The following is a 15,873-nucleotide window of genomic DNA, read 5'->3' as shown; positions in this document are numbered from 1 at the left end:
ATGGAAGATGGGCTGTGCCCTCCACGGTGTGAAGGGCATAATTACTATGTCTGCTTACACAACCCCCCCACATGGGGGGAGGGCGGGTCCACAAAATGGCTGTGACACTATAGCCCCTTTGAGCCGACTGCATTCCAAGCTGACAGCGCCTCTTCCCTCCAGTCGCCCATTTACACCCTCACTTTCAGGGCCGATGTCCACTTTGTTGAGTGTTTTCTTGGCGTTTTCTCATGGCGGGCCGTGCGGGGTTACTGTGGCTGGGAAGGACCCCCTGTGCCTCCTATTGGCCCACTTCGTGGAGCCAAGCGTCACAGGCAGGGAACGTCCCACACGGCGTGTGTTGAGTGGCAGGACAAACAAATAAACAGCAAGATTTGGTGTGTGTGTGTGTGTTTTGTATTTTTTTTAACCACGAGCACCTCATTATGGCGGCGGCGGCGTCTTCCGGGACTAATGAGATAAGCAATTCCCCTCCGCCCACAACATCCCAATTCTGAATCGATCACTTCTAAATGAACGTCCTTTCTAAAAAGGCTGCAATTACCAGACGCTGGAAGGAAGCCCACTTTAGGGCCCTTTTTTTTGGGATGACTCCTCCCTTCTGGGGGGGGACCTCTAATATCCCTTCCATTAGCTGGTGGGCCTCTCTGATGGGCCCGTTGTCTTGCTTTAATCAGACAGGGCCCTGCTGCGCTTAATGCGGTTGACGTGACGCTGTTGCTTTCTCATTCACAACAGCTGCTGGGCTCCCAGAGCCGGGCTTATGCAAATCTCCTTTGTTGAGGACCGTCAAATCTTTTCCCTCCTCTCGGCCTTTCAGCGCGCAGAGTGCGAGAATGAGGAAAAAACACCACTGAAACATTGAAAGGAGGCTTTTTTTCTCCCCTCGGATGCTCGCGCATATGCACTGCTCGCATTCCTGCCTCATCTCATTCTGTGTCTCTCTTTCACACTCGGCCCCCCCTCCTCTGCTCACTTCTACTTTGCTCAAACCGTCCTCCTCTTTTTCTCTTCCCCCCCCCCCAACTTCAAATTCAAATTCTAATTCAATCGGCCTCATTGGCATGACAAGAGACAGTTTTGCCCAGGCTCATTCTGGGACGCTGACCCCTACACGGCTCCGCGGCCCGGCCCGGTAGCCCCCGGGGTCAGGTTTGGAGAAGGAGCCGTGTGATGTTGAAGGAGGGCAGCTGAGGCTTGCCTGTCAGGTCACGTCCACAGACAGCGCCGCCCTGGGCGTGTTTGTGTGAGCGACGGCTCTGACAGGCCTCCTCCGTCAGACAGACTACACCGTTCTTTGATCTGGGGGCTCTTCTGCTGCGTGAGTGAAATGCACGCCTGCCATAACGTTCATATCTGTGACGCTAAAGCGGGGACTGTTCACTTGTGAGTGCTGCGATTGCAAAGCCCAACAACGTTTGTGGGACACGTACTGGTGCAGGGCATCTGGAGAGGATCAGAGTCGGTGCGGTAATATCCGTTGCGGCAAACGCAGTTGATGGCGCCTTCGCTGGTGGTGCGGCTGTTGATGGGGCATTGCAGGCAGAGTTGATCCCCCTGGGTGGACTTGAAAAACCCCGATGGGCAGGCTGGAAGAAGATACAAGAAAATCAACCGTTTACTGCACTGAGAGAACAGAACCCTCGGAAATAAGTCACAACTTCTTACACCCTAAAGGCAAAAAAAAAGTAGAAAAATCTGCCAATGGGGTCAGAAAAATGGTCTTCCCAAGAAAAATTCTAAAGATTAAGACATATTTTTTTAAACTAGGATTATTTTGCTGTTGACAAACTTTCATATTAAGATTATTTTTCTTGCGAGACAGAAAATACAACATTTTTTTCTTGAAACAGATTCAGTTTTTCAGCTCTCTCAGCATCTCAGATTAGACTGCAGAAAGAGGTAGCCTAAAAATAGGAAAAGAACATTTTTAAAAAATAGCAAAAAGTAGTAAAATGATCTGTCTATGCAGCAAGCCGTTTCTAATTAAAAAGTATCTGATAATAAAATGTCAAAATCTAGAAACAAGCATTCAAAAAGGGAAAAATGAGCCAAAAAACCTCAACTGTTAGAACTACTAAAAATTAAATGCTCTACAGCCCAATAAGTACTGTTTGTTAGTTCAAAGCAAATGGTTGTTGTTTTTTTGAGTTTTTATGGATCTAATTGTAGTTCATTTTGATTAAAATGACGAAACAAAACTAGTTTAATGAGTGGTAATTATTCATTTTAAAACAAAACGTGAACAAAACAAAAATAAGATCTTAAGTAACGTGTCGCACAGCCTCTGGGTGAGAATTGGTCATACATGGAAAAAGTGAGAAAAGTTATAGTCTTTCTGTGAAATTTTCACAGATGGATCAGGACTGAACCACGTTAAAACCACGGAGGACGTACGAATAAACCACGCAAAGAACACGTAAACCAACGTAGACCATGAACCGCGTGTGATTATTATATGAAATGCGTGAAAGGTCCATTACACATAGGTGGAACGGTTGTAGAAAGACACACATTTACATTATAAAATCACACACATTTCGTAAGATTTACGTAATAATTGCATATAAACTAAGTGAAATACGCGTAATCTGCGTAATTCCTAACCGCCCAAAAGTTTTGAACAGCTCAAAACCGAATTCAGGTAAAGACCCGTCGGCCGAAACCCTCGACGGACATGACGAATGAAGGAAGTACTACGTGTATCACGAAAGACCGAAACTTCATACATGCAAAATGTATACAGTGGCTGTGTAACACGGCCTTAAGGACAAGTCGGTCACTCTCAATAAACCCTCATATTGTGGTCTTTAAAGCAACTGTGTTCAATGGTAAAAACTGTTTAACAGGCTTCTCCGTGTTATGAAGTAATTCTGTTTCGTAAAATGCATTTAAATGTCCATTGAACATTTCTGAAATCAAAGAATTTGATTTGTCTTAAATCAAGTTTTTCTTTTTCAAGATAAAAAGGGATTTGGACTAACTTTAACAATAATGTCCTTATTTCTAGGAACTGTGCTGACTTAGAGAAAAGCTTGTAGAGGAAAGAGAAGTTCAAATCTGGATAAATCTATTAAATGTCCAAAAATGAGGTTTAAAATCTTGGCAAGGATCAAATAGTTTGCAGTGTACAAGGCATTAAACATCAAAATGTTCAGCTTTAACTTATTTTAAGCCCCAAGATTCTTTTCTGGAATGTATTAAAATCATCTTTACGCATGCAGCAGACTGGTTTTGATTGAATTCAGCATTGCATGAGCTGCTTTTCATTCATAATTTAGTGTAGATAAGAGACGAGATAAAAGAACAACCAGGATAAACCACAATAAAACACACAACACTTTTAGCTGCTTTTTCTGCAGACATGGCAACATGTTGCTCTGAAATATTCACCCCACAGCTATCACAAAAATATCACATTTCCTTTTTTTTAAAGAGCATTTTAAAGGTCTTTTTCTGGAGACCCAAACAAAGTAATAATAATTAGATTTATCACAGAGCTGGAGGGGTGTAATTACTTTGTCGGCCACTAAATTTTAGTGCATGTGATTGTGTGCCGGAGTCTCCCGCTGCACACGAAAGCAACAAATCTGTGCGTCACAAAGGCGTCATTCACCTCTGATGAACAACTTAAACCAGACCCGTCCGTACAAATCTCTTTATCCTCCAATCTACACTCGCTTTTGCTCCAAAACGAGGAAAATAAAAATAAATGAAAGAAATGTTCTCGGGCATTTGCACCTACAACGTGGCGAGTGCTTTTCTTTTATCTCGGGCCAAAAAGAAGAAGAAAGAAAAAAGCAAAAACCTTTGTGGTTTAGCTTCAGGTAATGCAGCTCCCACCTGCCCCGACCATGGAGAAGAAAGTCCAGAGGGGTTGGAAGTACAGTAACCAGAAAATTCCCACCAGAGACCTGCTGCTTCTCTGAAGATGAAGAAGCCCTTCAGGTCTTTCAGTGCCCTGCTGAGGAAGAACGCTTCTCCTGTATGGATCTCACTATTTTTAAACACAACATTGATTCAAAGTAAAAACCATGGAGCTAACGCAGGTTTCTCCTGTCCACTGAGCTTTGCATTTACAAAACTTTGAACAAAACGACTCACAAATGTCTCCAAAACTAAATAAAGCATCATTTGGCCGTAGTTCTAGCTAAGATCTAACATCTGGAAAATGACAATTCTGCAGCTGCGTGTAAAACAGGTCAACACAAACTTAGTCCTGGTCTCTTTCTGAAGTTTTTGTCATAAAGATGCAACACTTTAAGCTGAAAACCCACCGTCACCTTCCCAGTCGGGACAAAGAACAAGGACTCATGGACATGTACAGGTGTAACTAAATCCTTGGTAAGTCTAAGCCTCACCAGCAAGCATCTTCAACATCACATCCACACGAAGGCGTTTGTCTCTGCAGTGACACATTCTTAAATATGCTGAGTTCACACCAAATGCGGTTCAAACGGCAAATGGACGCTTGTCCAAAACTGTGTTCATAGACTTGCTGTTCCAGACGCGTGTGGGTGGAGCTACTGTCAAAGGGCTTAGCCTCATCACTACATGGAAGCATTAGCTGTATATCAATCATCAATAATCACGTCTCCGTGTCCCGGTTCATGAGGTGAGCTTCTATGGAAGCATCTGTATTTCATGATTCAAAATAAAAGTCAATACCGGAAATGATTTTTCATTTTCACAATAAAGCTGCGTTCGTTGACTCAAAAATAAAATGAAAAAGCAATCCGCCCAAACAGTTTTTCTTTTTCTTCTTCAACGCCGCTCATTCTGTCACATAATTAAAATGATACAGAAAATGGTATTTGACATTTCATTTTCAAAAAGTTCTCTGGTAAATGTGTAGCAAAATTCAATTAGAAATTTCTAATTTGACAATTCAAATGGATGAACTGAAATGCTTTTTCATTGTCACAATGTAACTGCATCGAAATACTCAAAAATGAAAAATCAATACTTCAAAATTCTACTTAAACACAGCTCATTCTGTGACATCATTAAAGCGATTAAGCAAAAAGGGGGATTGCATTTTTGCATGAAAGAGGACGACCGGTCATCAACATCCCTGTCCATGCGCGTGGCCTCAGCATCCGGGAAATAGTGGAGGTGTTTGGGTAAGTCGCCATACCATATATGGCAGAATGATTAATAACGGATTGAGGTAAACTTTGTATAACTCCTTTTATTATCATCCTAATGTTTGCAGAAGTTGATGAGGGTGAGCATCCACTACTATGTAAGGCTAGTGTTAGTGCAATAATAACAATGTCCCACCATACAGATCTCCTCCATCAACGAGTTCATTCAATTTAAACTCCACTGACAGACCTGACGCTCAAATCCCGCTGCACCATAGAGAGATGATGCGACTGCGGTTCCCTTGAGGCTCCTATAACCGTCTTTATTGTGCTTCCTGCCCAGGACATGGGGGAAGGAGTGTTGAAAAAATAAAAAATCTTTACGAGAACCCTCATCTGTTGTAGAAGGGTTCACTATGACCTATCGTCCAGAAAACAGAAACAGAAACTAAACATGTTACAAACACTGACGTTTTTTTGTTTTTTTTTTAATTTAAAATTTTCTCTATAAGACCTTAATATTTCGAGAAGGCGACCCGCATGTCCCGAACAGTTTTTGACCATTTCATACGCATGTCCCGCACAGTTTTGACCACTTTTCTACAAAGGCCCGTACAGGTATGACCATTTTCCCTGCATGTCCTGAACAGGTTTGACCATTTTTCTCACATATCCGTACAGATTTGACCATTTTTGCCCCCAAACAGCCCATATCTGCCCCATGAGGACAGTTGTAACTACCGCATATGATATTTATCTTCATATGATTCCCTCCTTTCCTGACTGATAGGATGAGAGATTTTGGGGAGAAAACAGGAGTCCTGGACGTTCTCGCTGCCACTCAGGGGTTCTGTGAACGAGTCCTGGCCGGCAGCTCTGGGGAAAACTTGACCTCGGAGGCCCGGCGCTGTGGATGGGAGTGCGGGCTTGGAACGGCACCGTTGGAAACAGCACGGGGGGGTATCCACATGGAAGAGGTGGGCATCGCCAGTGTTTGGTATTTGTTTTCAGGCGAAGCATTCGGGGAATTAGTTTGTCCACATTAAACATTTGAGCCGTAACACTCGGCAGACTGTGCTTAACAACCCGAGCAATGACTTCAGGAAAATGAATGGAAATAATTGAGTCGTATTTACAAAGCCACATGATGCCAGGCTAATAGAGCCGCTCTATTTAAATATTCAGCGGCTGCAGATGGATAACACACTGGTGGGTGATTTACATTCTCCCACCAAACCATCCGACATCAACTTTTTCCATCAATTTAGGCCGTTCCATTTGCCGTTCAAATCATGGGGAAAGATGGCGCTTTGACTTGATGAAGGAGACATTAATATTTCATCATGTTTGCAAACATGACATAACAATCCTCTAATGCTCCCAACAGCAAAAAACCCATTGTAACAGTTTATATTCTATGATCACTGCACTTTTCACCATTCCACTGTGAACAGAACGGACAATAAAACATTTAAATATGTGTCTAATTTGAATAAAGTAAAACAAACAGCAGAAAAGCCAAAAGATTACTTCAAAAAGGTGATTTAAAACATCAACGTTTTGCATTCTGTACGTTTTTATGAAGGTTCTAAATTTACTACTAAATCTAGGTCCTTAAAAAAGACGTTTAAACTCACACTTTTAATATATTAAACAGAAACTTATTGACATTTCTGTCCAACATGCTCATCGAGACATCCCTGGTAGTATAAATGGACACAGAAATGACTACGTTTAGTTGATGGGATCACATCTAGTTGGATCACATCTAGATCCTCACCAAAATCACTTCAAAAAGCCGAACACACCATCTGTTTGTACAACAAACCAGTCGACATTAATCAAAGGGGGCTGCAAATGCACAGACATCATTGATGTGATGTTTGTCTGCTGCTATTTCAAGAGTTTCCATTTGTATTACTAGGAAGCAGAAATTATATTATATTTATTATTATTATAGACTCACTGACTTTAACCTTCACTTCCTGTTCTCCTGAAAGCTGTAGTTTTGTTTCAAGAGTCTAAGAAAATCCAACAAATTTCCATTTCTAAGACATCTCAGTGTTTTCTTGTTGAAGTGTTTTATTGAAGTCCACTTTTGTGCGACCTCTTCAGGTGAATGTCAGGAAGGATTCACTTCACCACTCTAGTGATTTACCAGTGAAGAACATTTCAATAAGGAAGATCTACCTCACTCACAGGTACAGGTACAACACCCTACACACCATCGCCAACCGACGGCTAAATAGCCTGCCTCTCTTCTCTGCCCATTACAGTCGAAATTCCTGATGGGTTGTCTCTTTGCTTTCTGGACATTTCGTCAGCCTTCCTCCGCCCTGTTCTCCACCTGGAGCGATGCGTCGACACGGTCTGGCCTCTAACCACAATCAGTGTCTAGACTCTGGGGTTTATTCACGATGGTCCAGGTTTATTTTATTTAGACATTTTAAATCACAAATGAGAGGATGTAGCCTTTTTGTTTCAAGTTCATTCCAAAGATGCAAGACGTCATTGGCCCAGACCCTAACCACCAAAAACTATGGACTTAATTCATGCATATTTGTCTGTAACGCAAATAAATGTCTCTCCCTGTTGAAATCCAAAAATTCTCTTTAACAGAGCTCAAATCGGAAACATTGTTAGGCTGACATAAGATCCACGCCGATCGTCTTCTGATCCGTTTTTAATTATGATGACGCCGTTTCTGTGTCGTTTTCTGTGACATAGGTGTTCATCAGAAGTCCCCCTTCTGAGTTCAAGGTGGCGCCGAGCAACACGCCCCTCTTTCCCTCCCTGTTGCTGAGAGCTCTTTGTTTACAATCTCTCCTGCTAGCTTACAGCCCCTCAGAGCGGTGCAACAAAATGGCAAAAAATATCAGAGCTGTCCAGCTGTACAGTTCTGATCCAGATTCCACTGACAGTGGATGCATCAGAAAGGAGCAGAGCAGGAGACGTCATCAATACAATCTTTTTTTGAACTGCATTTTTGCATGAACTCAGAATTCACAACAACTTCAATATAGAAATACTCAGAAATAAATACCAAGTCAGACTGAAGTAGAATCAGTTAGGAAAATCAATGTAAAAGCTAAGATAACTCATTTTTATTGGTTAAAAGAAACCCGAGCCAGCTTGTTCAAAGGGACACTTGATGACATGTTTTGGCGCTCCTGTGTACTTTGACATGACTGGTAAAATATGCGGGGAATTTCCATGTTGAACTCAGATGTCAGATTTGAAGAGCTGCACAGTTGGTCGGCGTCAGATGTAGAAAAGTCGAGAAATGGAGAGCAGTGATTAAAAACCCCATCAAGGCTTTAATTCCCCACCTCCCTGCCTGCTCAGATTGGTGCAGTGGAGCTGTTTGATCTTTTTTTTTTTGGATGATTCTTCCACCGACAAGTCTCCTTCAAGCTCATCCTTTATTCTACCAGACGCTATTAATATCATCAAGAAGAGCGGCCTCAGCACGGGTTTGGGAAGGAAAGTGACAACGGAACGTGGCATTGAGTCAAGAATAAAAGCCGCATAGAAGAAGTTTGAGGAGAATTATAAACACTTCAGACCCAATTGGGTGGTAGCCGTGTCAAAAGGTCCAGATCATCTCAAATTGCTTCCAGGCTCTTCACTCCTCAACCCAACATTGGCAAAATAATCCCAAGTCCTGCGTTTGTGCTTTTGTTTTTGATGAGGCTTTAACACCACTCCATCTTAAAACATACCTCCCCACCCCCCTACACACACACACACACACACACCCACACACACACACAACCGCCCAGCTGCTTATGTCTGCCAATGTTTATGACTGCTAATAATATATAGCAACATAAAAGCTTTAATTAGAGGCTTTTGCTAGAAAAAAACAGCTCAGGAGGAGCTGTGAAGTCACTGCGCCAGGGTGCTCGTCAGGTTTTATTGCAGGTCATTTTCTTTTTGTTTCAAAGGTTTTCTGAACATTTCCTGCGTATCGACGCGAGAGAGAAAAAATTTACAACAGGATTATTTAAATTTAAATTATCTCAGAAACGCGTAAAAAAAAAACAACAACTGCGCTGCAATTAGAGGTCCCAAGCCATGGGCGGGTGTTTGACACTGTCCCCGGCATCGGGACGATCAGCTGGGGTGATGGCCGGTCCCGGCTCTAATATGTTGTAAAGCAGAGGCAGAAAGGGGGGGGAACGGCAAAAGCAGCAGCTTTGGAGTGTCCTTTACCCACCGCCTCTCATCCACAGCACCTCACAGGGAAACTCTTTGTCCAACAGGCTGGGGGGGTGTTTAAAGCAGCTCCAGCCCCCCCCTTTTCCACCCTTTTCTCCTCGTTTGGTCTTTTGAGAACTCAATGCCCCCCCAATCCAAAAAAAAACGCTTTATTTAATGAACAGACTCTTAGAGAAGAGACAAAGGAGTAGAAGATGGGCATGGGCTGTGCATGTGTGTGCGTGTGCTGTGTTTAAGGTGTGAAAGACAAGGCTGCTGGGGGGGGGGGATGAGAGGCATAAAACCTGAGGGAATAGGATTTGTGAGCACAGCAGGAAAAAGTGCTGAAAGCAGTGAAAACGGTCAGCATCAGAGGGACTGTGTGTGCACGGATGCTGGTATTTCCCTGCGCTCCATTGTGTCCAAAGAGGCTCTCAGAGCCGTGCACGTCTGTGAGCCTCTGTCGGCTGTGGTGCAGCTTAAAGAAAAAAATCATGTAAAGTGGTGACTTTCAAAGCGATCTGAATACACAGAGTCATTGTTTTGGAGGAGATTTCAACATGTTTTCAGCTTTTTAAGCACATCCATGCACACATGCGGTACGTGCAGACAGCCCAGCTTTCAGCGGCTCCCGTCTAAATGGAGCGTGACCCTGAGAAATGACAGTCAGATAAAGCAGAGCAGCCGCAAGTGGAGAGTCGGTCCTCAGGAGTGAAGACGAGCCTGAACCCCCCCCATTGGCCCCCCACTTCCTTTTAAGCGCTTCCACAGAGAACACAAGCCGGTACTGTTTGCAACACAGACTCTCGTGATTCAATTAGGAACGCGGTCCTCCTGGTCGCCTAATTCAATCAGGCTTGTGTGAAAGCTATTAGGCAACTGGCTTCCGCTTCACCCCACACGTACACAAATGATATATTCATCTCTCCCCTTAGGTTTCTGTGTCCTGTGCAATTAGCAGGTCTGGCAGGACAAAACCAGAACTGCTGACCTGTGCAAACCCAGCAACCAACAACCAACGGATGGACCAGGGTCTTTTCATAGGTTATCTTTTTAATAAACTTTACTTATGAGCATCAAACAAAACCAACTGGGCCAATTTTCTATCACCAACACTGCTCTGGAGCCGTTGTTTGAAGCTTCAGGTGGTTGTAATTTAAATAAAAATGGACCGAGTGAAACGGTTTATTTCAACCCCAAAAATGAAGTCAAGTCAGTTGCCATGTTTTGGCGACACGGACGCCGCCATGTTGGAGCCAGTCTAGGGATGGGTAAGTCGAGGGCTGCTGAGTCTGCATTATTTCCAGATATCCAAACCTTACTCATGACTGAATACCTGGTTCAGGTGTGTTCAGCCAATCAGAACTGATCAGAGCAGGGTATGTTGGAAAACATGCAAGAATGTGGCTCTTGGAGTTGCCCATCCTAGAGCTAGACATTGTCCGTTAGCAGTGGTTGATCCGTGTTGGTGTGATGCAACGTTTCTATGGTGACCACTCTCACCAATCAGGAGTGAGCTCGTTGGAAGGCCACACCCTGACTGCGTCAAAGCGAGCTACACAAAATCTGACAAACGCTTTGAACGTTGGATTATCAAGAAGATGTTTAAGAAAGGGTTTCAGAGCCAGAATGGTTCTTCTGACCAGACTGGGTGACAGCTGTTTGTTTCTCTGTAGAAGTCTATGGGGTTTTGGCTTCTTTTCTACTTCCTGTTTAGAACCCCAGGGGGAGGAGTCACTCCGGCCAGTTCTTAAACACAGTGAATGAATTGAATCTAATTCTGTCATGAAGAATCACAAGGTAGCTTGATAAAGAGCATCGAACAAAGTTTAAATTCTCTAACACAGATGCAATTTTGCACACGTCTGTGCAAATGTCTGGATGTGTTTGTGTCCTGCAGAGGACACGGAGCGCCAGCGTTCAGAGCCTGGAAGGCGACATTTCTCCTCAGCTTTTTGCTGCAAGCTGCATCTTCTCAGCAGTTGCCATAGAGCTCTGATCCCGGATCCCCCTCCTTCCAGCAGACTCATTCCTTTGAGGGAGATTTGGAGCCAAAGTGAGCAGCAGATTAGCTCTAAATGTGGGACACCTGGGAGATGAGCTCCGAAGGTGCAGACGTGCAGCGTACGCTTTTCCAGGAAACCCAAAACACCACACACACACACACACATCCAGAGCTCCTCTAATTCCATCTACTTCTGATACATATACAAAAAAAATAAAAAATAAACTGACACCATAAAGCCTCGAGTTACTAATAAACCTCATCTGGCTGCTGCCCAGAAGACAATTTCAGCTCATGCTGCAGGGGTTTAACCTCATATATGTGGCGCATATACAAGCCTCGCCATCAGAAGGTTTGGTATTTACAAGGACAAAGAAGAAGATTGAAGTGCTGCCTCAGAATGTCAGCAGTGGCTAAAAATACTGTGTGATGGAAATATTGGTCCTGGAACAACTGGTGTGAATTAATTTCCCAGTAAGTGACCTTATTTTTCATTATCCCCTAAACGAAAGCCAAAAATGAAACTGGCAAAAAAAAAAAGACGGGATACAGCACCAAATTTGAATGACATTACCAATGTTTTTTTCACCAAAAACATGGAATATTAAAACAATAAAAGTGCTTCCACTTTATTTTGAAAGGTTATTCCCATGAAAGCATAGAGCTTTTCATGCTAGAGTTCTGAGATGTGACGATCGTCATCAACACGTCTGTAGCAGATAAACACAAGGTTTTTTGTTTTTTTTGTTCATATCCAGTCAGCTACACAAGATATGTTAAAAATAAAACAAGCTACGAACATTTTCCCTTTTGGCTCCAACCAAATGAAGTCATTCAGACGCCATTTTTCTGTGATGCCGCCATATTGGAGAAACGTCAGCAAGCAATAATTGGTCGGAGTCAGTGTGAGTTTTAATGCAACCACGCTCAGTAATGAGGAGTGGGCTTATTGGAAGGTCACAGCCCTACCACTCAAAAGCAGGTGGGGGGGGGGGAATCCTGTCAATCAAACGTTTGGAACATTGGATATTTTCTTTTATTGAGGCATCTGATTGGTCAGTTTATTTGTTTATTTCTCTATTGATGTCTATGGGATTTTGTTTTTTTGCCGTTTGTGGGTACTTCCTGTTTGGGGGGGGGTCAGTCAGTCCATGGAGCCAACAAAAGATGGGAGATCTAATCGTGACGGTAGGCAGAGAGGAGAACAGCAAATCCATGTTTGCAAATTAAGAAATTTAACGTTTTGAAGCTTTTTGAACGTCTGTCTTTTGGTCACACTACATTGTGACGAGGTTTTACAGACCAAAACAAACGTGTGAGCATTAGGTAAAAAAGATGTTTGGTTAGAATCCACATCTACACACGTTGTTCATTCAGTTCTTTCTGCACACTGCAGCTTCTTCTCTATCTGAAAACAAACGGCTCGACATTCCAGCATCAAGAACTCTGACATCAAACAAATCAAGACTGTCCGCTTTGATTGCATTTGACCGCAGTCCAGTGAGGTGTCAGAGCAGAACTCGGTCTACCCATCAAGCCATGATGGCGCCAAGAGCGACGTTGACATGACAAGTCTGATTTCACATTGTTGCAGGACGCAGTTTTGATCACGGATTCATCCGCAGGATGAAAAAAAAGACTTCAGGTTTTGAAGTCTAAATCTGAGAAAAGATTTAAATGAATTCAAATTCTAATGTTCTCCTTCCATGCAGCAAAATTTCACTGAATTACACTAGAAAGTGTTTTTTGGTGCAAACTTTGAGAAGACAGGAGCCCTGTGTCTTAGACTGCAATGCTTTCATGATCAGTATCAGCTCATAAATACCAGAGCGGGAAAAAAAATCATTGGAACCCATCTTAACCACAGCACTTCCATACGGACTGATAACTACCACCTGTCAATAAAGGGGGGAAACGGAGATGAAAGGAGAGTCAGGGGACCCGCGCATGAAGCACTGTAATAACGTCTGGAATTTCTGCTGCACTCCCCTTTTCTTCGGTTCCCATTTTTCTTCAATGGGAATTAAAAAAAAAAAGAGGTGCAAAAATGCAGCAGTAAAATGACAGGCATGGGAGCCAACACATGGACCAGGGGAAGCAGTGGAAAGGGTCATTTCATGCAGGCGGATCACTCGACAGCTTGCTCTCCGGAGGATGCGGGGGTCCTGTCGAGTTGCCTGTGGACCCTTTCAGAGCGCCGGGCTGCAGATGGCTGGGGTGTGGCGGAAGATGTACTGGCCCCACTACTGGTATTAATCTCCATTTAAAGGAGCTTGTCAGCCGTCCTGATCCACGTCATGCTTAAATGATTTCCATTGTATGAAATTATTTATAATGACAGGTCATTAACGGTGCTACAAAGTGTCAGTCAGGGCAAATAATGCTATGTCATTTGCAATGGTGACATACTCTGTAATCTGGCGGCTATATGTTCCATTTTACTAACGGGGGAAATTAGTAAATGAATGTATATCTATATTTATATATATTATAAAATGATTTAAATTACTTAAACAGGTTTAAATAATTACTGTTAATTAGGGATACAGCAAGTCATTGTTGATTCGGTTCAAACCTCCTTTTTAGTTTTGGCTCAATGTATGATTTGTGTTTAACAACAAAATCCAATAAATACATGTCTTAATGTACTAATAAGCAAAGAACAATGAATAAAAACCTTCCAGTTGCCTTTTAGCACAGGTGTTCCCACTTTTTCACCATGCAAGCTAATTTTGAATCGAACGGCACCAAAACATGTACTTAAACACACAGATTTATTATTAAGTAGATAATAAATGTAGGTAAAATGTAGATAAAAACGTAAGATTACAACGTGTCTCTCTGTCATTTTTCCGGCAACAGCTTGTTGAATTGGACCCGTGTGTTCATAGTTGTCATGTCAACGGTGTGCCGACAACAGAAACCTTCCGTGTGTTTTCTGTTCCAGTTTCTTTTTGAGCAACTGTCAGGAAAAATGAGCCACATGAGGAACTACATCCACGGGTGGGAATCCGAGGCTGAACGCTCACACCTTTCTGAAGTTTAGGACAAAGAAAAACTCCACGGCTGGGTCCGAATTCCTTCACTAGTCAATACATACTGCACCATATAGAGCCTTCACTATTTCATAGAGCGATCCAAATCGACAATTCCAAAATCCAGTGCTCAAGAAATTTGCCAGAAGTCTCTGTGAAAAAAACCAGTGTGCATCGATGCTAATCTTCAAAGGGAAGTTGATGATGATTGGCCGACAGGGATTTTATTTTTTTTAAAGATAGCTTTACTCTTTTTTGATGGCCCAGGATCTATCCACGCTTCCTTTGCGATCAATTTGTCAATCGACGTCACTCCAGCATCCTTTACAAGGAGCTGCATTTCCAGAAGAAAATGCAGGGTTGATGCCATATTGCTGAATGAAAATGAAACTTTCACTTAGCAAAAATAAATAAATAAATGACCATGAAGTTGACCATGAATAAAGTGAAAACAGCACAATAAAAAAAAAGATATGTTTGTGAAAAATTCCAGAGCCGGGTATCGAACCAGCGAGCTTCTGCACCAGGGATTCCCCTTTATTTCAATGGAGGCAAAAATCCTGGAAATCCTGGAATATCTGGAAAAGTTCAAGGATTTGAAGGACCAAAAGTCACAGCTGGAAAAAGCAGAAAGAGCTGAACATTTGGAGAGTTGAACGGTTAAAATATATGAAAAAATTGTAGAAGGAGTTAAAAATGGCAGAAAATACTAGAATAAAGAAAGAGAAACAGGAAAACAATGGCTTGAAAGCTTCATGGCATTCAACCAATAAATGGGACCGTGTCAAGTCACAAAGGTGTGTTAGAGACGCAGTTTGTGTTTGTCTTCTCATCCCAAGTCTTCCAACCCCTCATGCAAGCTTCCTGTACAGGAGACTAACTGTGGGCGTCACGCAACACCAAATGACAGTTCCTGTTCCCAAGAGAGCGAGAAGTGACGAGAAAAATGGCGTCTCTCAGAGCAAGATCCTGGCTGAATGGGCGTGCGGAGCCCGAATATGGAACTAAACAAGCAAGACACGAAGGTGATCAGATGTCAGAGCGTCGAGCTGTCATTGTTGAGGCAAATAAAAGGCGTGGGCAGGTTCCAACAGCTCACCGCTGCCTTCATGGGAACATATGAGCAGCACGCAGGACATCTTGAGGAACGCCCACTGACTGCAAACGGCACACAGAGTTCAAAATTCATGAGAAAAAAAGCCGACTCTTTAAAGCCCTGCAGACACTGACTCAGGTTTCAAGCCATCTTTCTGAGCATATGATTCATGTATTTCAGGGCTCAGTCCCTGCACTTTCCCTGCCTCCTCAGGAGCACAGGTCAACGCATCTGAACTCTTTTCTGAGTTTTGACTGTAGCCATCACTACCTCAGCCTCCCAAACCCCCAAATGTGCCCTTTTACTCAAGGACAGGCGGTTGCCAGGGCAACAGCAGGAGCTATTGCTATGTACGGCAGCTTCCCAGCTCCGTTCCGCCGGCTGCACCCGGACCTTACAGCCCTGATCACAGCCGCAGACTGCTGATGACAGAGAGGATGGGTGGAGGAA

At 43.1% G+C, this 15,873-nt stretch overlaps 1 protein-coding gene across 4 annotated transcripts in view; it reads right to left on the bottom strand.

The window, feature by feature from the left end:
* Positions 1-15,873, bottom strand: part of LOC101165974 (ephrin type-B receptor 2) — a 148,246-nt gene that overhangs the window by 46,708 nt on the left and 85,665 nt on the right. For all 4 annotated transcript variants that reach the window (XM_023955297.1, XM_023955298.1, XM_023955295.1 and 1 more), the window contains exon 4: positions 1,434-1,589. In XM_023955297.1, coding sequence (XP_023811065.1) covers positions 1,434-1,589 — 156 coding nt within the window. The remainder of the gene's footprint in view (positions 1-1,433; positions 1,590-15,873) is intronic.

This window comes from Oryzias latipes, chromosome 5 (genome assembly GCF_002234675.1).
Source record: "Oryzias latipes chromosome 5, ASM223467v1".
NCBI lineage: Eukaryota > Metazoa > Chordata > Actinopteri > Beloniformes > Adrianichthyidae > Oryzias > Oryzias latipes.
Note: the sequence above shows the minus strand (reverse complement) of the source record. Positions and strands in the feature narration are given on the sequence as shown.